The 27,022-nt window shown below is 33.2% G+C and overlaps 1 protein-coding gene across 3 annotated transcripts; it reads right to left on the bottom strand.

The window, feature by feature from the left end:
* Window positions 1-1,032: 1,032 nt before the first annotated feature.
* Window positions 1,033-26,722, bottom strand: LOC111049829. 3 transcript variants are annotated; one of them, XM_039441758.1, is made up of 6 exons: window positions 26,348-26,722; window positions 24,658-24,941; window positions 15,706-15,804; window positions 14,770-15,009; window positions 2,986-3,068; window positions 1,033-1,115 (listed from the first exon to the last, which is right to left on the bottom strand). In XM_039441758.1, exons 2-6 carry the CDS (start codon window positions 24,743-24,745, stop codon window positions 1,044-1,046), a joined length of 582 nt encoding a protein of 193 aa, XP_039297692.1. In that variant the 5' UTR covers window positions 24,746-24,941; window positions 26,348-26,722; the 3' UTR covers window positions 1,033-1,043. The 3 variants fall into 3 exon arrangements, with proteins under 3 accessions (XP_039297692.1, XP_039297690.1, XP_039297691.1); XM_039441756.1 differs by lacking the exons at window positions 1,033-1,115; window positions 2,986-3,068 and having other exon boundaries at window positions 10,571-15,009; window positions 26,348-26,714; XM_039441757.1 differs by lacking the exons at window positions 1,033-1,115; window positions 2,986-3,068; window positions 26,348-26,722 and adding an exon at window positions 26,183-26,304 and having other exon boundaries at window positions 10,571-15,009.
* Between the last annotated feature and the right edge of the window lie 300 nt (window positions 26,723-27,022).

Raw genomic sequence — 27,022 nt, 5'->3', positions numbered from 1 at the left:
AGTAATTATTTTAGAAGTAAATTTAAATAATTTACTTCTAGAATAATTACTATAAGCAATCTTTCTACCAAGCTTTGCGCCCCCCCTTGAACATTCATCGCGCCCCCCTTGGGGGTCGCGCCCCACACTTTGAGAACCACTGATCTAAAGCACAAATGAACAGAGTTAGAAATAATAGGTTTGTTGTGAAGCACACTCACTCCAAAAAATTCTTTCTATATAAGTTAGCATTATGTGCAGAAATAATAATTCTTCCCGAATATTCGCACCTATACCTCAATATAATCTTAGAGCATTCAGCAGATTATACTCAATTCCTAGATATTGTAACAATTTGTACGGAAATAGACAATTAAAATACACTATTCCAAAACTTTCTAATTTGCTTCCAATATTATCATCCGAGATTACTCCAAGGAAGATATTTTCCAACTTACTAGTAGTTCTGTGAACAGTAGACCTCACGCAGTTATAAACCACAGCCTCTTCTTATACTGTCCATACGAGTAAAACGTGTCTGTAAGTCGTGTCGGCGAGATATCGGTGTGAAAACGGCTAATAGCTGTTGTGGTTGTTGTATAAAAATGCTAACATCAAATCCTTATCTCCTTCAATACATACTGGCAACAGGTCAGCCTGAGTTGAAAGCAGAGAAAGGTCGAGAGAAAATACTATGATACTTTCTGTCTTTTTTCTTCAGGGCTACTTTAAATATAAATAAAAATATAAATCTTAGTACCCTTTCATATCATTTTGTCACGACATGTTTCGTCGTGACAAAACATTTAAATTTAATGAATAATGTTTTCTCTTTAGTCTATAGTTAGCATATCATTCTATACTTATGTATTTTATTATTTGTGGGCACCTGCTGTAAAATTCATTTAGGCTTAGCTGGACCAATTTTGTAATTCATTTTATTGGATAAAATGATTGAGTTCAAAATAGAATAGATTCAGTTTTATTAAACAGATCGTACAATGTCTTCGTTTATAAAAATGGTATTATAGCTATTTTTATTAAATGAATTACTATAATGTTTCTTAAATGCAGTATAAAAACCAACACACACAATGAGCAGACTGCGATGAGGACTTTGTGATATGTTTTCTTGTCTGAAATAGAAAACAAAAGGATAAATTAACATACATTTTTGCAACGGGCACAAAATATTTTATAAGATTACGGGACAACATTTTTTTTTCAATAAACTATCTATCAACAAATCTTTGAAAAATGTTATTTACTGTGTCTTGAAATATTAATACAATGATAAAGTGAAAATAACCATTAATAAAATATCAGCCTTTACTATTTAATTTTCATGTGTCAAAATAGTTCAACAACACTCAATGCAAATGATTACTTATTTTGTATTGAATGATATATTATTGTTCATACAACAAATCTCTCAACCGGAATATTATGAATTTTTGTTTTTCTGTCTCAATCAATTGTGAATTTTAAACAAGCAATTTTAAAGATCGCTGACGCTATATGACACGCATCATCAATGCAACGGTTACCAACGTACGGTTGCCTGATGTGGTTAGAGCACATGCCTCAGCGTGTCTCTATGCAGATGATGCTAATATAATATTTTCAGGAAAATCGATTGAGGATGTAGAACTCTCATCTGCTGTAGGCCTGTCTTCTATTAATGAATACCTAAATAGCCGAAATATTTTGCTGAATTCAAGTAAATCTATTGTAGTGCCCTTTTCAACAAGACAGAGTAGGAGTGAATTGTGTCCAAGCTTAGCTATGAGTGACACTCTTTTAGATTGTGAAGATCAAACTAAATTTCTTGGTCTGTTGATAGATAGCAACATTTCGTGGATAATCATGTTGCCAATGTAGTGAAAAAAATATTGCCGGGTCTATATGCATTACGTCAAATGTCCAGTTTATGTAGTATACAAATGTTAAAATCAATATACTACTCAGTAGTACATGCACATCTATCATATGGTCTCTGCATATATGGCAGTACAAGTCAAAGTAACCTTGATAAAATTCGAAAACAGCAAAAAAGAGCAATAAGAATTATGTTAAATCTCAATAGAACTGATTATGTAAAATTGGCTTTCTCAAACCTGGGAATTTTCACAGTATATGGACAATACATATATGATGTTATAGTCTTTTTCAAAAAATTTGGTGACAAAAACTTGAGAAATAAAACTCACGGTTATAATACAAGGTTTGGTCGTATAATAGAGAGGCACAGATTAGATCTTTTTACGAAAAAAAACTATTTACAGGGGTAGGAAGTGTTTTGTAAAGTTACCAAACAGTCTCCAAATATTAGAAGATCCAAGAATGTTTGCAAAGAATTTAAAGGAATATCTGGACAAATTGTCGCTGTATTCTTTTCAAGAGTTCAACATTGATTTTTGACAAAACGTTTGTGTCCATATATATTAGGATAGCCTAGTTATTTAAATATTCATATTGTAATTTATTAACACTGTTCTATGTATTTCTTACATCTGATGGATAAAGTATTTTTCTATTCTATTAATGTATCTGTTGCTCCATATCTCAAGCAGCACCTGCGCTTTAAGCTGAACAAACAATGACACTTGACCACAACTGAAAATGTGATCAAATAAAAAAATGATGAAAATTTATATGTTGGTGTGAACTGTTCAGTAGCCTGCATATTAATACGCTAGGATACGTGATAGGCCTATATCACCCAAAGACGCTCTATGCCGGTCTGAAATGGCCTTAAATGTTGCGACAGTCTGAAACGACCTCAATTTGCATGCAAGCTACTTATGATACACTATATTTTGATAAAACATTGAACTGCAATACGTAGTTATACGCAATTACGTATTTTGCAATACTACAACGTAGTTGTACGTTGTTTTGTTCTCTTTACGTTCACCATCAATAAAATGTATAATTTTGTGGACCCCTCTGTATACTGAATATTCATTGGATAACAATATTAAATTCAAGTAGGACATTACTTACCGTGGAATGACTTCGTCTTTTGGGAAGCTTTCTCAGTTTCTCAACAGTGATGAGGGGGCGGATATTACTGGCACTTTGCGTTTCTAAAAAAGAAAACCCTATTAAACATGACAGTATAAAAACACATAATACAGGAAAACATAGTTACTAAATAAATTATAGGCATATTATAAAAAAATACTAGACAAAAAGAATAGTGTAATAATGAATCCTTCCTCTAATAGGTATTTTCCAATGATAACACCTATTCTATCTTCTGAACAAACACAATTTATTGAATACAATACAATGCAAATAAATTTCATTTCCATTAATATATAAATAAACAATCTAATCAATGAAATGTACATAATATTCAAAAATACAATATATGAAATTTACTACAAATATAAATAAATTGCATTTTTTCGGAAATTAACCTACTCAACTATGGGAAACCCATGTTCTAGAGCAGTTGTAGTAGTAATACAATTAAATAAAATGTAGAGTGGGGGTGCAAATACATTGGGTAAGTGAGCTCACATATTGCTCGAAACTATGTTTTCTATATTATGTCTTCCAGTTGTTGTGATGTTGTGAATGTGAGCATCATCTTTGAACTTTGAATATATTCTCAATCTTCATGATATTTGGATTGATGATCAGTGATAATATTCGATTAAGATTATAGGCGGCTACACGATGTAGATTGACCTTTCAAGGAATTCTTGTTGATCATCTCTGAAATGGTCAAATGTTCATAACATAGATAACCTATTCCAAGAATGACCATTCCAATTATTATGAGTTGAAAATTTATTGTCTCACTGGGCTAGCTACACATACGTCGATTTTTAACGTTCGGTAAAAGTTCGTTTGAATTTTGACATCACGACCAAAGTTTGGCATCTGGTTGCTATGTGGTAGTGAACCCGATGGAACGCTAGACGTTCAAACAAAATCTGCTTTTCACACACATCGATTTTGGACGCACAATAAAAAAGTCGAACGTCCAATTTTGTGGCACAATAAGATGAATGGGTGATTACAGACACATATCGATCAACAATTTTTACGACGTGTAGCAGTCGTCTCTTGTCTGTAATATATACTCCTTTATAATCCAATATCAACTATAGGCCTATTGGAATTTCGACGTTCAATTTTTTATCATAGAACCAAAATCGATGTACGTGTGTGCGAGGCTTTTGGTTAGATACACACACATCAATTTTTGTTCGTACGATATTCTTCCGTCCTTATAAATTCTATTAGATTGAACAGATTATGTTTGTATCTGATAAAATTCTTAAAGACGGCAAAATATCGTGTGAACAAGAATCGATGTGTGTGCAGGGCTTTAGCTAGATGGTCTACTTCTCTTTTTTTATTCCATTGAAGCTGAAAAAACGAATTCTCACTGAGTATGTACTGTAAATATAACCTACTGATTCATTGAAGTCACTGGGGCTGATGAAGCTCCCAATTAAAAGTGATATAGAAATGTGTAAATTAGCGATAATCAATAAATAATAATCTATAGAATAAGCTATAAATATTTGTGACAGAAGACACAGGAGATAACATTATTACCATGCTTTGAAGATCATTCCAGTAATATTGAAATTAGAACTTTTTCTCAATTAGTTGTTCAACACTTTCAACAAAGTCAACACTTTCTGCAATGAAGTTATCAATCCGATCCCTCTAACCAACATAGATGCGTAAAATCAACAAAATAGTTGATACAGTCAGAAACAACGTAGTTGTGTGTTTGAATCAGAATTATGGCGTTGTCTGTAACTATGATCAGTTGCATGGCAATAAAATTATATCTATTTATTTAGAACATAGTTTAAGAACATGCGCTTTCATTCCAATTTTTTTCTTACAATTTACACTTATAGTAAAATTCTACATCTTTTTTGTAAAAAAAACCCTGCTCTAAGAAATTAGTAATGCTTGCCACACCTCACTCATTCTTGTTTATTTCATACCGTATATTAAAATAGAATATCATCTTTATTAACTTCATTTTACATAGAGCATAAACAATAATATAAACATCAAGTGCACTCCTCATTATGCTAGGCCTGCGTTGAGGAATAATTAGTCTTGAAATAATTAAAAAAAAAAACAAAAACATTTTCTATATTGAATAAATATGTTGCAAAATAGTTTTATGAAAAATTAGAGAGATGATGATGTAAAGAGAGAACATGATGTCAACTGCATGCTCTCTTCGAGCGCATGGTGGTTGTTTAGCTTTTCCCTATTTTCAGCATCGAATAATCAAGTTTATAGATAAAACCAAAATACAAAGTATTTTTTCAGCATCGAATAATCAAGTTTATGGATAAAACCAAAATACAAAGTATTATAATTTGAGTGATGAACACATTGTTCGTGGACATTGGTTCCGCTCTGAACTATTGCTACTACTGCCATACAGTCTTCATCTAATTAAAAAAAAAAACAACTGCCATAATAAAAAAAATTAGTTATTTGTTTGGATTCACCCACATTGACTTTCTGGGCCCTGTTGCATGATAAAATATGAGCTAATGTTCTAGTTATTTTCTATTCTAATAGCCAACTGAATACTAATATTATTGGGTTCTTTATTTTCACATGGAATAGCCCCCTAGTGGGGCGTGAATAAAATACAGATATTTCTAAAACTGCAATAGGAGATCAAGTAGAAGATATTGAAAAACACAATTTTATTACATTATTAGTAGGCCTATTGAAAGTAATTAGTAACTTTGATATAGCAAAAACTGAAAATTATCAAGACCTGATAGTTGATATTGAACAAACTGACCTGATACTTGATAAATTTTTCACCAGCCATACATCAGTTTTAACCAGCAGCAAGTTTCAACAAGAGGTCAGAGAGCATGTGCTACATTGGTTGAGTTCTAAGCCACTGTTCAATTCCATCGTGTTTTTTTTACGTTCAGTAAAAAACCTGATCACCGATAAGTGGCGTTGAACGGGTTTTCATGATCATGACAGCTGATGTCTCTTCTGCTATTTATATTTCTAAACAAAACTAGAACCCTAACCTATTTCATTTGTAAAATGGAAAACCATCAAGTGATTGGAGTTGTTTTAAATGCTTTGGAAGATAATAATGTTAATAATATTTTAAATGTTATTCCCGCAGTATTGGACCTGGCTATGCCTTTGCAACAGCCGAATCTGTTTTATAATATTAGAAGGAACAGACCTAGAAACGACAATTATTTTGAAGAAACTATTCCTTTATACAATTTTGACGATTTTAAAAGTCATTTTCGTATGTCTCCGCAAACAATGGAGGTAAAGTTATAAGCATTTTTGGTAAAATACCGTAATGAAAGCAGTACACTATAGCATATTAAACGTCTATTAATACAATTCACATAAATGCTACTTCAAAATTTACCAATAAAAAGATGTTATGCTTACCTTTCAATAGTCCAAGATCCAATATAAATTAAAATTATTAGATAGTATATACGGTATTCTTTTACTATAGGTTCAGTTTTAACATCAATTAATATTGCTTGCATCAATTAATTACTAAATTTACTTGTGGATCGTTTCTTTGTTCTGGCATATTTTTAACACTAACACAATAGTGACCCACAAACAGTCCCCTACATCCTATTTCAAAATAAATAATATTGTAGGTTTCCTAAGTCTTTTATTTGAGCTTTACGTTGCAGGTATTAATCCAAGAAGTTGGGCAAGTTCTCCGAGGGCATCAGCATATTGTTCCTCTTCAAAAGAAAGTACATTTTGTTGTTTGGATGCTAAGCAAACCTGAATCTTTCTTGGCCGCTGGTGACAGATTCAGCTTTTCCAAAAGCACCGCACATCAAATTTACACAGAGATTGTATCTGCACTTTCTGGAATAGTTAATAACCACATTACTTGGCCTAATCCAGAGAAACAGTTTGAAACATCACAAGTAAGTTATACTGATGATCACAGATATCTGCTAATAGACGCTCTATCTATTCGCCTCAAAAATAGCCTAGGCCTAACATTTTTTGGCTTTCCATTTTATAATAGTGAGAAACGTCTATTAGGCATTTTCAGTCAACGGTTACACTTGAAAATATAATTTTTTTTCAGATAAATCACTCACTGACTGGGCTTATGACATCTTGAAGCTTTTTAACGGCTCATAACGTATGTGAAGGTACCTTATTTAAAGGCTGTATTTAACTTTTTCGGATGCGCTATTGCATTGATTTGTTTGTTAATAGTTACATATAATTTGAAAAAAATATTAATTAGTGGTTTGAAATTCAGACATTTGTAAAACATAATTTAACTTGTAGATTTTTTCTGACTTTGTTTAAGCATCTATGTTGTGTGTGTGATACTCTCATACTGGGCCTTTTACAGGTATTTCAAGTAAGATCTCATGGATTTCCTGGAATAATTGGTGTCATGGATTCAACACACATCAAAATTAAACAGCCAGTAGATAATGCACATGATTATTACAATAGAAACAAATATCATTCAGTTAATTTGTTAGCTGTTTGTGATCAAAATTGTAAATTTATCAATGTAGCCACTGGCTTCCCTGGAAGACTACATGATGCAAGGGTATTTAGAGTTAGTGATCTAGGGCAAGCTCTTGCCAACGACCATCACCAGCTGGTGTTCTCAGATGAACGCCACCTACTTGCCGATTGTGCCTACCCTTTGTTGCCGTACATTATGACTCCATTTCAAGACAATGGACACTTAGATGACATACAACATAATTACAACAGAAAATTATCATCTGTTCGGTCAACAATAGAACGCGCTTTTGGACGATTGAAAGGTAAATTCAGGAGATTAAATTTATTAGAATTGACTACTCCACGCTTGATTACCACTACCATCATTGCAGCCTGTGTCCTTCACAACATTGTTATAGAAAATGATGGATTAAGTGATGACGAATATGAAAACGATGAAGATGAACAACCCAATGTCCTTGAACATCAACATGATCATATCCAGGCCAATTTAAAAAGAAATGCTATTGCTCAGGCATTACCTTAAGCATATGAAGGAAGAGTTAATTGTGAAGGAAGAGTTTTGTTTGGATTTGTGTTTGGAAATTTTTGTTTTAAAAGATAGAATATTATGTAAGGAAATAATAATAAATACCGTATATTTTCTCAGTGTTGAATTTCATTAAATTGTATACTGTAATAATGAAAGGCACCTCTATTGTAATGGAGCCTTCACAATAATTTAAAAAATATATAATTAGCTATTATTAAAAACTATCTTATATTATTTGAAGTGCACTTTCATTCAATGACAGTATTAATACTTACTTGGAATAATACTGCTATTAAACAAGTTTGGCCACTAAATAATATAACTTAATTTTTTCTAAAATTTGGAAAAGTGGATGATCCACCAGTTCCAGATGGGAATATTGTAAGATTGTGAGTTGCAAAGCATTTGATGGTAAAGCAAAAATTAGCTTTAAATTTTCAATAAAACAATGGAAATTTATTTAAAAAATGAAGAGAAACATTTTAATTAAGACGAAACTTTTATTTGAATCGAAACTTGATATTATTATGCATGTATAATGATGTTTTAAAGTTGATAAGAAGGTGTCATAAGATGTATCTGGATTATTATCTAGAGTCTGAGCCCATGCTCGCTTAGAAGATCGCAGTAGTCATTCAATTGATGATGTGGCCGAATTTATCATAATATTCACTGTAAACAATCCGGTTACCTATTCAATTACTTGTTTCAAAATTACATCATTAGACAGCAATTCCAATTAATATTTCTCAAACTAAGACTTTATCACAATGATTCATAATTAATATTTGAACAAGAATTTGCTAACTCACTCTACAATTTAGGGCCTTGGTGAAATTATCTGGTCAAACTATTCGAGCTATTTTCCATACTACTTGCTTTTTAAAAGTTAAAATTATAAAGTTTAATCTTCTTTAATACCAAGTGGGACAATTAAATGCGATTTTTCACATGTTTTATGAATTTTTCACGAAGACAAGTCTGTCAACCAGGATAGCTTTTAGAGAAAGTCTTTACTGTCGAATGGGGGAAAAATATTTGCGTAATTTTGAAACTGGAATTGAGATGAAATAATTATTTTAGAAATTGTTATTACTCTGGGATTCGTCTTACTCCGTATACTTTTAACTGAATCAGCTAATTGAAGTTCAAATCAATGATAACGGGTGCGGCAAAGAGGAAGGACAGTTTTAAAAAGTCATAAAATAGTAAATTTTCAATCAAAAACAAATTTATTGATGCAATCAGGTTCGCAAGGGAATACTATTTGAGACAGTCAAGTGTGGAAAATTAATTATTTTATGACTCTTTTAAAACCGTCCGATCTCTCTGCCGCACTCAGTACCATTGATTTGGACTTCAGTTAGCTGATTTCTGTTTAAAGTATACTGAGTGAGGCAACTTATAAAATATAAATCAACCTAATTTATTTAAAAACTCTCTCAACAAATCATTTCTCTCAGACTGGATTCTGTTGCTTTCTTTAATAGTCAGCGTAAGATTCTTTAACTCATTCACCCTTTCTTCTTCCAAACTGAGTGCATCTCTTCGTTGCCTTTCCAAGCGTACCCGCCGTGTATTTTGGAATTTTGTTCTTTTTGGTTGCACATCATCTTCTTGAGACAAATTGTTGTGTGCTCTTTTATTAGGTGGTGATGAAGGTTGGGGGGGGGGAATTGAATGAATGAATGAATGAATGAATTTATTTGCCAAAAACAAAATACAAAAAAGCTTTACAAAAAATAAATATAAGTATATGCTACTGCACTTAAATCAAGATACATACATTTATTTAATTGGATATAATAACGAAATGATATCCTTTACATTACAAACAATAGTTTTAAAATGAAGATTCAATTTATGATCACATGCATAAGTACAGTAGGTGAGGCAAAAACACCGGCAAAAGGAAGATTCCTTGTGCGCCAGTGTGAGTCGTGAATCAGCTTAATCAGGGATGTAATATATAAACTTGAATCTAGCGTATGAAGTGTTCGAAAATATAATTTATAATATGAAGTTGATTATTGTATAAAAGTCAACGATTGGAAATAATTCAAGTTTAGCCATGCCTCTATGGCTCTTTTTCTGTGTTTATTATTTCGGAAATTATTAAGTGGAAATTCACTTTCTAGTATATTTATGAATTTACTGCTAATGTAGTAAAGTTGCCTTCTAAGAAGAGCTGAGTTGGTGTTATATATTTCATATTTTCTTATTGTATTAGGTCTAAGATTATAATTTATGTCATCGGCTAGAGGGAAATTATGCTCGTATTTGAAACTGTAATTTGTTATGCAACTAAGATATAACTGTCGTATAGTTTTAACATCAAATTCACTGAACAAAATCTTACTATCATAAGTTCTAGGTTTCTTTAAAATTGTCTTTATGATGAATTTTTGTATTAGAAAAAGGTTTTTAATATGGGTATCGAAAGTCCCACCCCAAACTATTAAACCATATCGCATTAGGGATTCTACTAGTGCCGTATATACCTGTTTGCATTCTGAGAAAGATAGCACATTTTTCAATTTATAAAATTTATAAGATAGGTATTTTAGTCTCTTACATAGGAAGTTAACATGGATGTCCCATTTGAGACACTCATCGATCCATATACCAAGATATTTGAGGTTTGATTTCCTATTAATAACAGGGCAGGAACATCTATTAATGTTTGGTTGATTTATTGAAGAACAGTTTGAATGGATTTTTAACTTATATTGATTGTTAGGTTTACCCTCTCTATTTGCTGAAAAAGCTATGTAATTGGTTTTTTCTACATTTAAACTCAAAGCATTAGAGTCCATCCAGTTCTTCACAATTTTCATATCTTGCTCTGCAACAATGAAAGTATCATTCCAATTATTTTCTGAAAATATAATCACTGAATCATCAGCAAAAGATGAAATTCTCCCATTCTTTAGCTTAATATTCAGCAAATCATTTACATAAAGAATGAAAAATATTGGTGAAAGAACAGTTCCCTGGGGCAGGCCGTAAGATGACAGTTTCTCTATACTTTTATTGTTATTTATTGTTAAAATTTGGAATCTATCTTCCAAGTAACTTCTTATAAACTTTAATGAATGACCTCTGAAACCATACTTCTCCAATTTGTTGCAAATTTTATCATGTGGTATGGTATCGAAAGCCTTAGATAAATCCATGAAGACTGCAAGTGGTTTTTTCTTGGAATTTAACATATCTGTTACATTGTTTACAAAATACACTAGCGCATCCTCAGTACTTTTATTAGGTTGGAAACCATATTGGTTTTCATTAATAATGTTATTTTTTTGTATGAACTTCATTATTCGTTTTTTAAATAATTTTTCAAATATTTTGGCAAGGTTGCTAATTAAGCTTATTGGTCTATAGTTACCTGGATTATTTTTATCACCTTTTTTAAGAATCGGTTTAATGTTTGCTATTTTGAATGAATCAGGAAATACAGCTGTTTCAAAACATTTATTTACAATGTAAGAGAGGGGTTCAGCTATTAGATCTGCTATCTGCTTTAGAGCTCTATTATTAATATTATCAGGACCTGGACAAGAGTTATTTTTTAGAGTTTTTATAGTTTCTATCACCTCCGGTGGATTTACGGGACTGAGAAAAAAAGATGCATTCAATTCATTGGTTCTCTTATATGGGAAATCTGATGTGGTGGTATTTTGTTCAATTTGAGCAGCCAAGTTTTTACCAACTTGCGAAAAATATCTATTTAATTCAGCTGAATCTATTTCTGGTTCATCATGTTTATTTTTTGTATCATCAATGATTTCATTTATGTAATTCCATAGTTTACGTTTATCACTCCTGCATTCATCTATTTTTGATCGATAATAGTTTGTTTTTGTTTCATCAATTAATCTATTTAATACATTTTTATATGCTTTAAGATCATGTTTCAGTTTTGTGTTGAAAGGTTCTTTTATTGATCTCTTATATAATTTATCTTTAGTTCTTATTGATTTTATTAGTCCAGAAGTAATCCATGGCTTCAAAGGCTTATATCTGTGTGATATTTTTATTTCCTGACTAGAATTTTCAATACACTTAGTCAAAACCGAACAGAATATTTTTAGCAAAGCGTTAACGTCATTGGATTGATTTTCATAAATACTATCCCATTTTTTATTACTCAATAAATCCTTTAATTTTGTATAGTTAATTATTTTCTTATTGCTTATATAGTTGATTTTTTTATCTTGTTTAAAATTACTCAATCCCAAATGTAAAGTCACTGAGTAGTGATCAGTAATAGTTGTTTTAAATATGTTTCCTACCGCACTGTCAAATACATTATCAGTTGTTTTAAGAAATATGTGGTCTATAGACGACTCTGTTCGATTTGTAACTCTAGTGCTACCATTTATACAAGATCTAAAGCCATTTCCATTTAGAGTATTAATATATGAAGTTACAATATTATCGTTAGAAAACAAGTTTAAGTTAATGTCTCCTGCTATACAGATGTTATGATTTTGTGGCATTCTCTGGATGTAATCATCAATACTTTCAATGAATCTTATCGCATTCCTATTTGGAGACCTATAGATAGCAACAAAGTTTATATAGTTATCTAGCCCGGTGTTCACAATTATATTGATTGCATTTGCTTCACAGATATCACAATCTATATTCGTGAAAGATAGATCTTCTCTTATATAAACTATTATACCGTCACATTTATTATATTTAGCGTTTTTGTTTACAACTCGATAACCATCTAGATTGAATAGAGTGGGTTCATACTTTTCAAGCCATGTTTCGGTTAGTACTATTATATCATATATTAATTTGAAATTTTCCAGACAATATACAAAGCTGTCAAAGTTTTTACTCAAACTTCGTATGTTCATGACATAAATATTAAAGTATTTTGTATTAACCCCATATCCTTCAGGTGTATAGTTAAAATAATCATCAATTACATTTGAAAGTTCGTTATCATTTTCTAGAAGAGAATGCAATTCCAGTAAACTGTTCATTGTAGATTATTAGATCGATAATAGATACCATTTTATCCGGTTTTTTATCCACTCGCCTCCTTGTCGTCAGCTGTTGTTTCCTCTGTGTTATCGGTTGATAACTCCTTCAGTGACTGGATGTTGTGTATACGAATAGTCCGAGAAGCTTCATTTTTCTTGACGAAAATTTTTCCAGTCTTTATCCAGGTGAATTTGAAGTTGTTCTTCTTTGCTGCCAGTCTTGTTTCATTGAATAGTTGTCTTAATCGAGGTGTCAAATTTTCATTTATGTAAACAGGTCCATCTTCAAGATTTTTATTTATGTGTGTGGTGCGTAGTCCCTTGAAGACATGGGGGTCATTTTGTCTCATTTCCTTTTGATATGCCTTATAGTTCATAATCCAATTATCCCTGGTCTTCCTTGACGAGAATGCAACAATAATAGGAGGGATTTTCTTCTTATCTCTCGTTGGAAGTCTATGCGCGGCTTCAATTCCCAGCCTCTCATCATTATTACCTATGTTCAGGACCTTTGCTGTTTTTCCGATTATTTCTTCGATATTCTCATTTTTAGTTACTGGTATTCCATGAATCTCTAAATTTTTCAGTCTTCCATACTGCTGCAGTTCTGTTAATTCCTTTTCCATCTCAGAAAGTTTTGTTTTCAATATTTCGTTCTCTTTTTTTAGGGTGGAATGATCGCTTTTATATTCCCCTATCTCTTTATTATATTCATCAATTTTTGCAGAGAAAAATTCCACAGACTTTTTCAGTTCAGAAACATTTTCATTGGTCTTTTTCATTTCGTTTGTGATCTCTTTCATTTCTTGTGCTATGGTATTTCTAATTTCCCTTTTCAGTTCAGCGATCAAGTCACTGTTTCCTATCGTCTGAGTTTTAGACATGTTAATTAACTTATCTTTATTCGAACTCTTACATTCACTGCATCGCCACCTGCGGGCGGATTCTTTAGATAATTTTTTATAATTACTTTCTGTAAAATTAGCGCATAAGAAGTGAAAATGCAGCTTACACTCAGAGCAAACCAATAAAGTTTTTGAACTGATTTCCTTATTGCAATTACAGTCGCATCTTTGCATAACGTGATAAAATCATGTACGTAGCATAGTTAAATTATAAATGAGTGTTCATAATTCGGAAGCAAGACTATGTCATTGCTATACTGTAGAAATTCTATTCCAAATTATATAGTACAATATACATAGGAATTGTTGTGAAAAGGGTGAAAATGCGTCAAGAGGGCTAACGTGACGGCTTAGGAAATGGAGGCCCCTGAAATTTTTACGCAAGGAAAAAAAGGATTCAGATGAATGATTAAGAATAGGTGGGAAGTAAATCAGTACCGTAATAGAAAATATAAAAATAAAATTGAACTAGAAATTGTTGTGGTGCAGTTTTAAAGCAGAAAAATAACCTTACTTTTAGCAGAAATATTCACTAGTCGATGCAGGATTCACTGGTAACTTTTATCTCAGCACAGATAGATAGCAGAGCACAGAAACACAGCACTAACAGTTCGGCGTCCGAACTACGACTGAATTGCTGGGGTTGATGGTGTAAGGACTGTGAATGTTTTAGATGATGATGATGTAGTTGGGTGAGTCTGTCGGTCTATGGATGCAGCATGAGGGGAAGATAGAAAGGGTGATGAGGAAATTATTAAAGACCTATCCAGGTTGACAGACTTGTCCTCGTGAAAAATTTCTAGAAACATGTCAAAAAATTCCCACTTAATCGCACCTCGTCCTGTCTTGTTTTGATTGTCCATTATCTGTGTAAAAGTTCTTTTCAAATTCCGAAATTTGTTGTCGACCATGTCATGGGTCACCGAAGTGTGCCCAAGAGCATGGAATTCTCCGGCAATGACCCTCCAAAGGTTATTTTTCTTCTGTTTCGGATCGCGAAACTGCGCTTTTCTTCTCTTATACCCTGCTAGGAGCAGGGTAATCTTTTCATGCGTCCATCTGAATTCTGGAGAACCTGAAATAAATACAAATGGTGAGTTTTCAAATTGGATAGAAGTTTACATTTGAAACAAGTCATCAATGGGCCTTATAACTGTCATATTTCAGCCGGGACCGACAGTGGTTCTATACAAAGTAACAATGGTTAGTGTCCAGTGCTGGATTTTCCACTAGATCCACGCCTTGAATGCAAAATTTAAGATGTGTAACACAGTATCCAATTTTTCAAACTAAATTGCAAATATAGGCTATAACTTTCCTAGTTTAAAATTTCAAATTTTGACACAGTATCCAGCTCTGCTGGTCAAAGATAAAGCAATCAAGTCTCAATTAAGTAACTCAAACAACAATTAAGTGAAGAATATGAGACGGTAAGAGTTTTAAGAAATGTTTGAAATTATCTTCGTTTGTTAATAATATTAATAATAATAAAAGACTTATATAATAATAAATTTATTGTTAATGCTCGGTTGCAGAGTCCTAACATTAGTTATGTACGTGTAGTCAAAACAACCTTAAAACTTACAATTCTATCTACAAGGTTTAAAAACTGGCCGGGGGGAAGGGGAGGGCCCCCAGACCCGCCTTGACTTAGAGGGTATTTTCTACCCCCCAAGCTCATTGGTCTGCTCTTTCTAAGCTGAACATGTATTTTGGTCCTTGAGTCGCCAATGGCTTTCACTTGTTTCTCTATTAAATGAAATCATCATACCTTTGCTCGAATCTTCAACACCACCCGTGGACCCAGCAACACCCTGCACCTCCAGGTTTCCAACATTTTCCTTAAAAAATGCTTTTGCATTCTCAGGACCTAGAGAAAAATAATTTTCATCAGCTAATGATAAGATTTTATTAGGCTATGTACACATGGTAGCGTCGCACCGCGCGGTTTGAGACGCGCGTCCGACCGCGCGGTGCGATATACAATGGAGATAATGGCAGCGTCCACATGCACAGCTCACTCAAATCTGGACGCGCCGCGCACTGCGCCGCCCAGACTTTCAACCTGAACCGCGCGGCGACAGCGCAGTTCCCAGTACACTACAGACAGTTGGACTGTACACATGAGAGCAGTCGGACGCGAGTTTTGATCTAGTTCACTTGTTTTGTGTAGTGATTTTACAGCAACTCTGTTCAATGTGCAGCCATGGAAATGAACAATTTTGACACAGAATTGTTTATAGAAGAAGTAAAAAGTCGACGTGTCATATGGGATATGGCGAGTCCTGATTACAAGAACAGAACAAGAACTTGATGTCAAGTCGTCTTTTACAATCTCCAACAACTCGTCAAAAGATGAAATCGACATTCGCAAATAGTTAAAAAATTTGGGTTTGTATTTCCTCAAGTTAGGGTAAAGTGTCACAAAAGCACCATGCGTTAATCTATTGGTCAAAATAGGGTGAACGCAATAGTTTCTTTGCCTTCGTTTTCTCGCTTTATATCTACGATACACAAGCCACATACATGTTACCTCTTCAACTTCCATTGCTAAACTGGAGGTGGACGCCGCGTATAAAACGCTTGCATGTGTACAACTGCAGAATTTTGGACGCGCGTCGCACCGCGCGGTACGATGCTACCATGTGTAGGCTACATAGCCTAAGAATAGCCTTCACCCAAAAAACATTAGCCATAAGTTGTGTTGTGAAAGAAATAAAATAATAGAACCTATATAAGTTTAATATTTATCAATAATAATTAATATTATTTCAACCAAAAAACATTCAAGATTCAAGATTTCTTTATTGCAGAAAAAATTTATACAAATGCATAGCATCGTCATAAGTTACATCTGGTAACACCCAATATTATTGCTGACGCTGTATTCCATTGTAATGCTCGATCATAGTACTTTTAGTCAGTCTACTGCCAAACTTCACCGAGAGCACTTCTCTCTTTTTCGATGTATATTTTATAATTATGTGTTTGAAAATAAAGTTTTCTTTTTAAAAAGGTGTTTGGTTACCTTCCTTACGTTTTTTCGAGGTTGTTCATTTAACAACAAGTTTTTTTTCGATTCGCGATCTTTAATTTCGACTTCGTGAAAAATCCGGAAAACCAGTGAGTGAGGTGAACCCTTCAAGACAAGTTCTCTGCGTACCACACCTGCGACCTTCGAAGTTCAACCTGGCAGACAACGAAGACTCCTTCCACAAATTTGAGACGGAAGTAAAACTACCATCAACTGTAAGTACAGATGCGAAAATTTTCTTCACTTCATCTTCTACACTCATTCGACCGTCAAAATTAGACCCTGTGATCATGTCAACCAAATCTATCCCGAAATATTTGCTGGACTATATTCCAAAATTCGATGGAACTTCCAATAAAATTCCAAAATTTATCAAATCTCTCCAAGACATTTTCAATCTGTATTGTAACGATAAAATTGAACAATCACAACGCGAAGAAAATCATTGGCTGTTATTTACTGCCGCCCTCCACAGTTTGGGAGGTGCTGCAGATAATGTTGTACAAAATTGCGAGTGTCCCAACTTAGCTGAACTTATTGAACTTTTAACGAAAAGCTTCTCTGATAAACGCACGGTCCCTGACCTAATAGCCGAAATTGCTGTAATGAAATCATTCCAATACGAACACCCCCTCGACTTCCTACAAATACTCAGTGAAAAACGCACCAGAGTGGTGACCCGCTATAAACTTGATGGTGTAACCGGGGATCTCCTGAAAAATCTTCTCGAACAACTCGATACAACTCTTGTCCGCACGCTCTTTCACGGTGTTCATCCAACACTCGGAGCTCATCTTCAGGTATACAAACTCAAGAACTTGGACGACGCCCGCGATACCCTGCGCAGTGATTGTAGCATTGTTTTGAAACAATTAAAATGTGCAGAGCCCGTAAGTGACAAAAGTGCAGTGAGTGAAAAACAAATCAATTCTCAGTTCCAACCGCGGAATTTCTTTCAACCACAACCAGTGTTCAATCAATTCCGACAATTCTCTCCTCGGAATTTCCGCCAGCAACACTTCAATCAGAATCGATTCCAGCAACCCTTCACTACTCAGAATCGGTTCCAACAACCTCATCAAATCCATTTTCAACAGCCTCAACATTCTAATTTCCAACAAAGTGTAGTTCCCTCTACCTCTACTTTTCAGCAGTCGCAATTCCAAAATTTCCAACCGAAATCTTTCAATAACAATTCTCGTAACTTTTCAAACGGAGCACGAAACATTCAACAGTCTCACAACTGGGACTCGCAGAATACTGTCTCCATGCGTACTGCTTCTACTAATAGAAATGCTAACAATTCGGCAAGAAACAATCCTTTCCAGGATCTTCACTATCTCGATGAATCAAATGATGATATCAATCAAGTAAATGCATCCACTCGTATTAAATTGTTGCAATCGCAACTCAACAATCTAACATCAGCTGTGAATGAAATGGCAGATCATTTTTTAGGGTGTGGCCCCAATCCGGCGGAAACCCCCCCATAGAGCTTGAATTGAATATTATTGATAAATCGCTACCCTATTTTGTCGATGATGTAAACAGAAAATGGCTTGTTGACACTGGATCGATGATGAATTATGTACATCCTGCAATTGTACCGCCAACTGTAACTAGATATAAGGAAAAATTTGTTGTAAAAACCCCGGCTGGTACAAGTGGTGGACATGAGTATATATTTTTTGGTCCATCCACATTATTTCCGAATCTTTCTAGAATTAAGATGTATATATATGATTTTTCCGACAGGTACGATATTCTTTTAGGTAATGAAACTATGCAACAACTCAAAGCCCATGTAAATTATGAGACTAATACGTTAGATTATGGCAATGTATCAAAACCGTTATTATCTGTAATTAATTCTAGTAGAAAACAAATTGAATTGAAACCTGGATTTAATGTAATAACTATCCCAGTTAGGTCTATTCCCACTGTAGGACAGGGATTACTTAAAACTATAAATAATTCTAACTATTGTATTGAAGAAGGTATAGTTGATATTGTTAATGGTGAATGTACTTGTATAGCTTTCTCTCATGAACTCATGACCATCAGTCCTGAACCCATGGAAATTGAGGAAGTACAAACGATTCTTGGCTCGCATAATGACTCAATGACCACACGTCCTGAAAATTTTGCATTGATAAAGAAATTGATCCATGAAACTTTACGAACTGACCACATGAATGACGAAGAAAAAAGAGAGATATTCGATTTGATTATCAAATTCCCTGCGATAATAAAGCTTGATAATATTCCTCTTGGTTCAACAAACTTATTAAAACATAAGATCAATACTGTAGATGACAATCCTGTGTACACACGAAACTATAGGTACCCCCAAATATTCAAGAAAGACGTACAAATCGAAATTGATAAACTACTGCAAAATAAAATCATTGAACCCTCCAACTCTCCATACAATTCCCCAATATGGGTTGTTCCAAAAAAACTAGATGCTTCAGGGAAAAAGAAAATAAGAATGGTGATAGACTACAGGAACCTTAATGACAAGACGATAGCTGATAAATATCCTTTACCAAACATTGAAGATCTTTTCGGTAAAATTGGGAGAGCCACTTATTTCTCCACAATAGATTTGTACTCAGGTTTCCATCAAATCGAAATGGACCCAGAATCTGTTCCTAAAACTGCTTTTTCAACGGAAGATGGTCACTACGAGTTTCTTAGGCTCCCTTTCGGGCTGAAAAATGCACCCCCATTCTTTCAAAGAAATATGAATATATTGTTTGCTAAAATGCCGAATGTATTAGTATATATGGATGATATAATAGTATTCTCTGACAATTTGGAAGAACATTTGAAACATTTGAAATCTGTTTTCAAGAAACTACAGAATCACAATCTCAAAATACAGCTTGACAAAACCGAGTTTTTCAAAAGAGAATTGTTATACCTTGGCCACATTGTTTCAGAACGCGGTATTCAACCCAACCCAGCCAAATTGCAGGCCATAAAGGATTTTAAAATACCTAAAACCGAAAAACAAATCAAACAATTCTTAGGGTTAACAGGCTACTATAGGAAAATGATACAGAACTATGCAAAAATCGCAAAACATCTGACTCAGGCATTGAAAAAGGATGTAAAGATCGATATTAATAATACAGAATATGTAAATGCATTTGAGAAATTGAAAACAATGTTACAGAACAGTCCAATATTACAACTCCCTGATTTCTCTAAACAGTTCATTGTCACGACTGACGCGAGCAATTATGCTATAGGAGGGGTATTATCCCAAGTTTTTGAAGGAAAAGATCTACCAGTAGCGTATGCTTCGCGAACTTTGAATAAACATGAGATCAATCTCTCCACCATAGAAAAAGAGTTATTGGCTATTGTCTGGTGCTGTAAATATTTCAGACCTTATTTATACGGACGGAAGTTTCTCATTCAAACTAATCACAAGCCTCTCCAGTGGCTTCATAGCATCAAAGAACCGAACTCGAAACTCATTAGATGGAAACTATTATTAGAGGAATTTGATTTTGATATTATTTACATAAATGGGAAGACCAATTACGTAGCGGACGCTCTGTCTCGTCCTAATAATGTTCACATGATGGAAAATGAGGAAGATGATTTTTTAGGTTTTGAAGATGGCTTTCGCGGGTTTGCGAACATTGCTACTGACCCCCACGAAACTGGTCTAGAAGATGGCTTTCACGGTTTTGATAATAGTACTCACGACCCTGATCATGAATTCGATGATATTAACGTGGACGAATTGCTGCGATTCAATACTCGTACTGAAGCTCCCTCCATAGACGTTAGTTCCCTTGATGAAATTCTCCAACAAATAGATAACCCGGCCGAAGGAACTGATAATGATGATATTATAGGTATTGATAATAGAAATGACGGCGTTGTAAATAATGATGCTAATGAAAACATTGTGCGTGATATTGATTATGAAAATGTTGTAAATAATAATGAAAATGGTAATGAACGTGAAGATGATAATAACAGTTTAGCCACAATACACTCTCAAGAGAGTTCAAACGAGCAAGTAACTATTGCTGATGACGATAAGATTCTGAATGTAGAACATAACCAATTAGTACTTGAACGAGGTGACCAACCCCCTCGCTTGATTAAGATTTTTGATAAAAATAGATTGATTATTTATTTTAGGAATGCTAATGATTACGATGACATGAAAGACAAATGTATAGAGTATTTGAAACCGAATACAAAGTACAAAGTATGGAGTTTTCTGCTCGCATGCCGGAGCCCTATACGATGAATATGAACGGATTTTTAACAATTTCAAGAACGTACTGCTAGAGACTTTTGATTCAATCAAACTTAAACGGTATAAAAGAATGAACTTAGATGTGACACAAAATGATGAACAAAAACAGGTAATCTCTAATTATCATGAGGGTAAAACATTCCACCGCGGTATCAATGAATCTTATAATCAAATACGACGTAAATATTACTGGCCATCAATGCTACAGGACGTGACTGGTTACATCAATAAATGTGCTGTTTGCTTAAAGGTTAAATATGACAGGAGACCCGTCCGAGTTGACTATAAAATCACACCCACTCCTGAAACACCGTTCGAAAAAATACAGATTGATTGCTTCCAATATGACAAATAAAGTTTTTAACGATGACTGACTGTTTTTCCAAACGGCTAACGGTCCATCCAATAAAAAGTTTGAACCAAGTCGATATCCAAGAATGCTTAAACGACTATTTCTCTGCTTTCCCCATACCCAGAATTGTACAAATGGACAACGGACGTGAATTTGACAATGCAGGCCTACGTGATTTCCTGAGACTTTATGGCATTGAACCATATTACGTTACTCCCGGACACCCAGACTCGCAAGGTTTGGTAGAAAGGACTCATTCTACACTTATTGAAATTCTGAATGCCATTCAACTTGAAAATAAAACCAACACTACTGAAACTAATATGAAATTAGCGGTAATTGCCTTCAATAATACTCTAAACTCTACCTTGAAAATGTCTCCTATGGAAATAACATATGGAATATCGAATAACCCTTTTGTAAACGGAATAACAGAGAGATTAGTAACTGAACAACTGTCCCAACAGTATCTTGAACGAGTCAACCTAGTGCATAAAATGATTAAGAATAAAATTGAAGAAGAAAAACAAAAACGTACTGAGAAATTGAATGTTAATCGTGAGAAGAATGTTGAAATTGAAAACGAGCCACACATAAAATCGACATTTAATAAGAAAACAAAACCGAAATTCATCAAAGTAAATTACGATACAACACAGCAATTAGCTAGGAATCCTAAAGCTATCCAAAAACGCCCTTTTAAATTGCACCCTAACAGAATGAAACGGCCTAAAAAACCGGTAAGAAAAAGGATTTATTTGTTACAGGACGTGATGGTACTGCCCCTAATTCTCCTGTTGCTGGCCCCAGCAACGTCTTATAAGATGGTAGATTTGAGCAGAACATCTGGTATTGCTCCAATCAAGATACAGAATTCTCATATAATTAATGAAACTTTTACCTATGTTCATAATATTAATACTAGTTATTTACGTTTAGAATTAAGTAATATTGAAACATTTGTTGATTTTCTCGCTAAAAGGAATAATATTGATAAGAGTCGCTTAAGTATGATGAAATTGAATTTGAAATACACTAAGAGTAAATTGAATGAGATTCAATCCGTTAATTATAGGCAGAAAAGAGGTCTTTTTAATGGTTTAGGATCCGCGATTTCGTGGATCACTGGGAACATGGATGCTGATGATAAGGAAAGATATGACAAAATTTTGCAGACAGTCCAATCTAATGAATATCATCTTAGTAACAATGTAGACAAGCAATTTGCTGTAAATCAGAAATTAATTAACGAATTCAATAATGAGATGAAAGTAATCAGAGCGAATAATCTAAAAATCAGCAATTACTTTAATTCTTTGTTCAATGAATCCAACCGAATGGAAATGAATCAGCAATCCTCTTTGTTATTCGACTCGCTCCTGCTTCTGAATAATAAAATATCTGACATTGTAACTAGTCTCGAATTTTGTAAATTGGAAATACTCCATTCTTCTATTATTTCTCATGATGATCTTTTTCTCCTACAAAAAAACTCAAATGTCAGCTTTATTTCAAATAATATTAGTGTGTTATGGAAACTAAGCAAAGTACATTGTGGATTATTTAAAGACCATATTTCATATTTTGTGGAAGTACCGCTATTGTCAACTGTTTATGAAACGTTTTTTCTATTGTCTTATCCTGTCATTGTCGGTAACGAAATTTTAACAACTATTCCGCATCCTTCTTTTGTTCTTCGAAATGACAAATTATTTTCTGGAAATTGTGAACTCATTCATGATGATTATTATTGTAGTACAGTAAGCGAACTTAATGATATATGTATTGAGCAATTATTAAATGATAGGAATCTAGACGGATGTAGTAAGGTAGTTTTGAAAGACGGAGATTCTTTCATAAAATATGTAGAAATAGTTGATAGTTTTATATTATTTAATTTTAGTACATGTATGGTTCTGAATACTGATGTGAACAAGAATATTACTCTTTTTCTTAATAAGAAAACGCAATTGTTGAAAATTAATAGCTCAGAAACACTGATTGGTTACTACAAACCAAATATATTTTGGGAAAACGAAATTGTACTTCCAACTGAATTTGTAGTAAAGAAACGACTATCCAACTTCAACTTTGATCAAGTACATATGCTAATATAAATTTTCAAAAACTTGATGTTCTAGATGAGTTACCTCTGACCGATAATCGAAACCTTTGTATTATTCTATTGCTTATTTTTACTGTAATTTTATTGATTGTTATAATATTTCTCAAACGGCTGTTTATCTGGCACAAACTTTGTAACCTAATGTGTTGTAAATCTGAAGTTGAAAATGATACTGTACAGCGTGAACCAGAACAAATATGCCCCAGACTACCATGTACTTAGTTTATAATACTTAAAATATAATATATGTTTTTTATTTCTTTGAAGCTGAGGGCAGCTTCACTCTTAGGGGGGAGGAGTTACATCTGGTAACACCCAATATTATTGCTGACGCTGTATTCCATTGTAATGCTCGATCATAGTACTTTTAGTCAGTCTACTGCCAAACTTCACCGAGAGCACTTCTCTCTTTTTCGATGTATATTTTATAATTATGTGTTTGAAAATAAAGTTTTCTTTTTAAAAAGGTGTTTGGTTACCCCAGAACTATAACTATAGATTAAACATGGTAAATAAATTAGCCATAAGCTGTGTTGTAAAAGAAATAGAACTCATATAGACCTATATGAGTTTAAGTTTAATATCTATTAATAATAATGAATATTATTACACCCAAAAAACATTGGCAATAAGATTTGTTGTAAAATAAATAGAATGGTAGTCTGACCTATATGAGTTTAATATGTATTAATAATAATTAATATTATTTAAAATGAAATAAAACAGTTTTATTCAATATTAAGATGCTATTAATGGTCACAGTCCATGTCTTACCATGGGTTTTAAAATAATAAAATAGGTCTAACAGACTATAGCCTCACTTAACCCCATTTATAGGCCTACATTGTTAACCATAAAAAATAGCATGATACTGAAAAACATAGAGATATTTTGTGTAGAGATAAAAAACAATGTACTACTTACTTGACTTTAAGTAATCATGTAATTCTCTGGTTCCAATAACATTGTAATAGAGTCCATTCGATTCATAAAGAACTTCAAATTCATCCATGATGTTTGTTTACGTTCAGAAAGAACAGAAAAGTAATCGGTGGAAAAAAGCGATGAACAGATCAGTGAACGAACCTGATGTGACGTAATTTTTTTTTCCTGATGAGTTAGAACGATCAGTGCTTCGTTCAGAGCCACGTTCACTCACCGATTTCATCGTTGACTCACCGATTAGTGGCTTTGAACTCAACCATTATCTGAAAAAAGAAAATTTTAAAATTGAATAATAATGTTCAATATTATTATTAATAGTAATAATCTTTTTTAAAGCGCCGCCTCTCGTTACACAAATTGAATGCCTAGGCATGCATGGATGGATCGTGTCCTTAATACATACGATATAACAATGAATTGAATAAATATCAATTATTGTCTCAAATAGAAAAGGTAAAATCTATTGGTGGGGGGAAGGGAGGTGTTTACTAAAATGTGTCCTTGATGCTATAAAAATACCAAATTTTGTATGTATGCTGATGATATAAGTTTGTGCATAGTAGACAAAAAGTTGAATTTTCTAAAAACTCGGTGAAAAGATTCAGCATAGGCCTATTAAAAAAAAAAATTGTTTGAATAGATTTGATAGGTTGATATTGAAAAAATAGACCTGATACTAGATGTTACATTGTTCACCAGCCATACATTAGTTTCAACAAGAGGCAGTGGGCATGCGCTGTATTATCTGAAAAAATAAAACTTCTAATTATTACGAAATTAAATAATGATGTACAATATTGTTGATAATAATCTTTCTAAGAGCGCTTCTCGTTTTACAAAGTAAATGCCCAGGCATTCACGTATGGATCGTGTCCTAAATACATGTACAATAACAAAGCCTAATAGAAAAACAATAAATATATTGGTGGGAAGGGCGAGTTTCCAAAATGAGTCCTTGATAACAAATTTTGTATGTAGCCTATGCCGATGATATAAGTTTGTGCATAGCAGAAAAAATTCAAATTCTCTGAAAACTTAGTGTAAAGATTCAGTATTGATTTTAAAAATTTGAGTAGAAAAAACCGATCACTAGGTAAATAATGATCAAACATGATTTCTACATTTCACTTTAGTTGTAATAGAAATGTATAGTTCTTATATAGGCTACATAAGAAATATGGTATGATATTTTAAAAGAAAGGTAGTTTTAATAATTTGTTGCATTCACAGATAGTATGTCTTTAATAAAGCGATTTATTGATTGCTTGCAAATTCTAGCCAACTTCTCTGGACTAGCATTTTGAGATTTGGATTTAATCAATATCCTAAATAAAACAAACGTTAGATATTATATTATGATGTAGTACAGTACTTTCATAGTACAACTTAAATTGTTGAATTATAATAATTGAATAAAAGAGTAGGTAGCAAATAACATGATAAACTAAAAGAGTACGGTAGCTACACATGTAACAAATTCATAAAGACCACAAAACATGAATACCTTAATTCACTACTTCTTCATAGTCTACATAGATAATTCTTTCAAGTATGTAGGCCTATGTGTTTTCTAACAAAGTATTTCTAATGTACAGATGGAACATAATATTGTGGAAACTAATTATATTTAGCCTATTATCTAATGCCACAAAAATTTGTAATAGCCTACCTAGTATTTTAGTGATACAAGATTGTACCATTTCAGCTTAACACTTTTCTACTTGAGAAATTGTTATTTACATTCCTAAAGTAAATCTGCAGTAAATGCAATTTAATTGCAACACGGTAATAATTTAATATTATAAATTTGTAACTTAAACTTAACCTCTAAACCGATATTGTTAAAATTGTTTTGCCTCTATAAATATTTTTTGTTGCCAATGCCATTGTGATAAATTAAAGAGTCGCATAGTTTTAATAATAACATTCCGTTAGAGCGCAGATAGAGCGCCTACGTCACTAAACGACTAAATTTTGCGCACAACTGTTAGCGCGCACAGATTGCAATGCGAACAACTGTTAGTGCGCACAAATATTGTGCGAAAATATTGCGCACAAATGCGAACAACTGTATACCACCCGATCGAATTCAGGTATATTCTAGTCGATAAGGTAATATCGATAGTAAATAATATCGATAGAATGAATAATGAAAAAATAAAAACAAAAATTGTAATTATGATAAGTTAAATAGTGAGAATAGTGAGAAATAAATGATACCAAGCATTAATATTCTAGATCTTTGTTTTTTTATAAAAATCCTCAGCTATACTGTCTAGATGCAACAGAAGTGAATGGATCAATTCTACGTCGTGGAGCTTCACCATCAAGCACTGTCTCTGAA

The sequence above is a fragment of the Nilaparvata lugens genome, chromosome X (assembly GCF_014356525.2).
Source record: "Nilaparvata lugens isolate BPH chromosome X, ASM1435652v1, whole genome shotgun sequence".
NCBI lineage: Eukaryota > Metazoa > Arthropoda > Insecta > Hemiptera > Delphacidae > Nilaparvata > Nilaparvata lugens.
This window is presented reverse-complemented; position numbering and strand designations above follow the sequence as displayed.

Excerpts from the sequence above, each read along its gene's own strand:
- LOC111049829 (XM_039441756.1), bottom strand. The coding sequence starts at position 24,745 with ATGGATGAATTTGAAGTTCTTTATGAATCGAATGGACTCTATTACAAT. Across the intron at positions 15,805-24,657 it reads ACATGATTACTTAAAGTCAA|GTCCTGAGAATGCAAAAGCA; the intron begins GTAAGTAGTACA and ends ATTTTTCTCTAG. Across the intron at positions 15,010-15,705 it reads TGTTGAAGATTCGAGCAAAG|GTTCTCCAGAATTCAGATGG; the intron begins GTATGATGATTT and ends TATTTATTTCAG.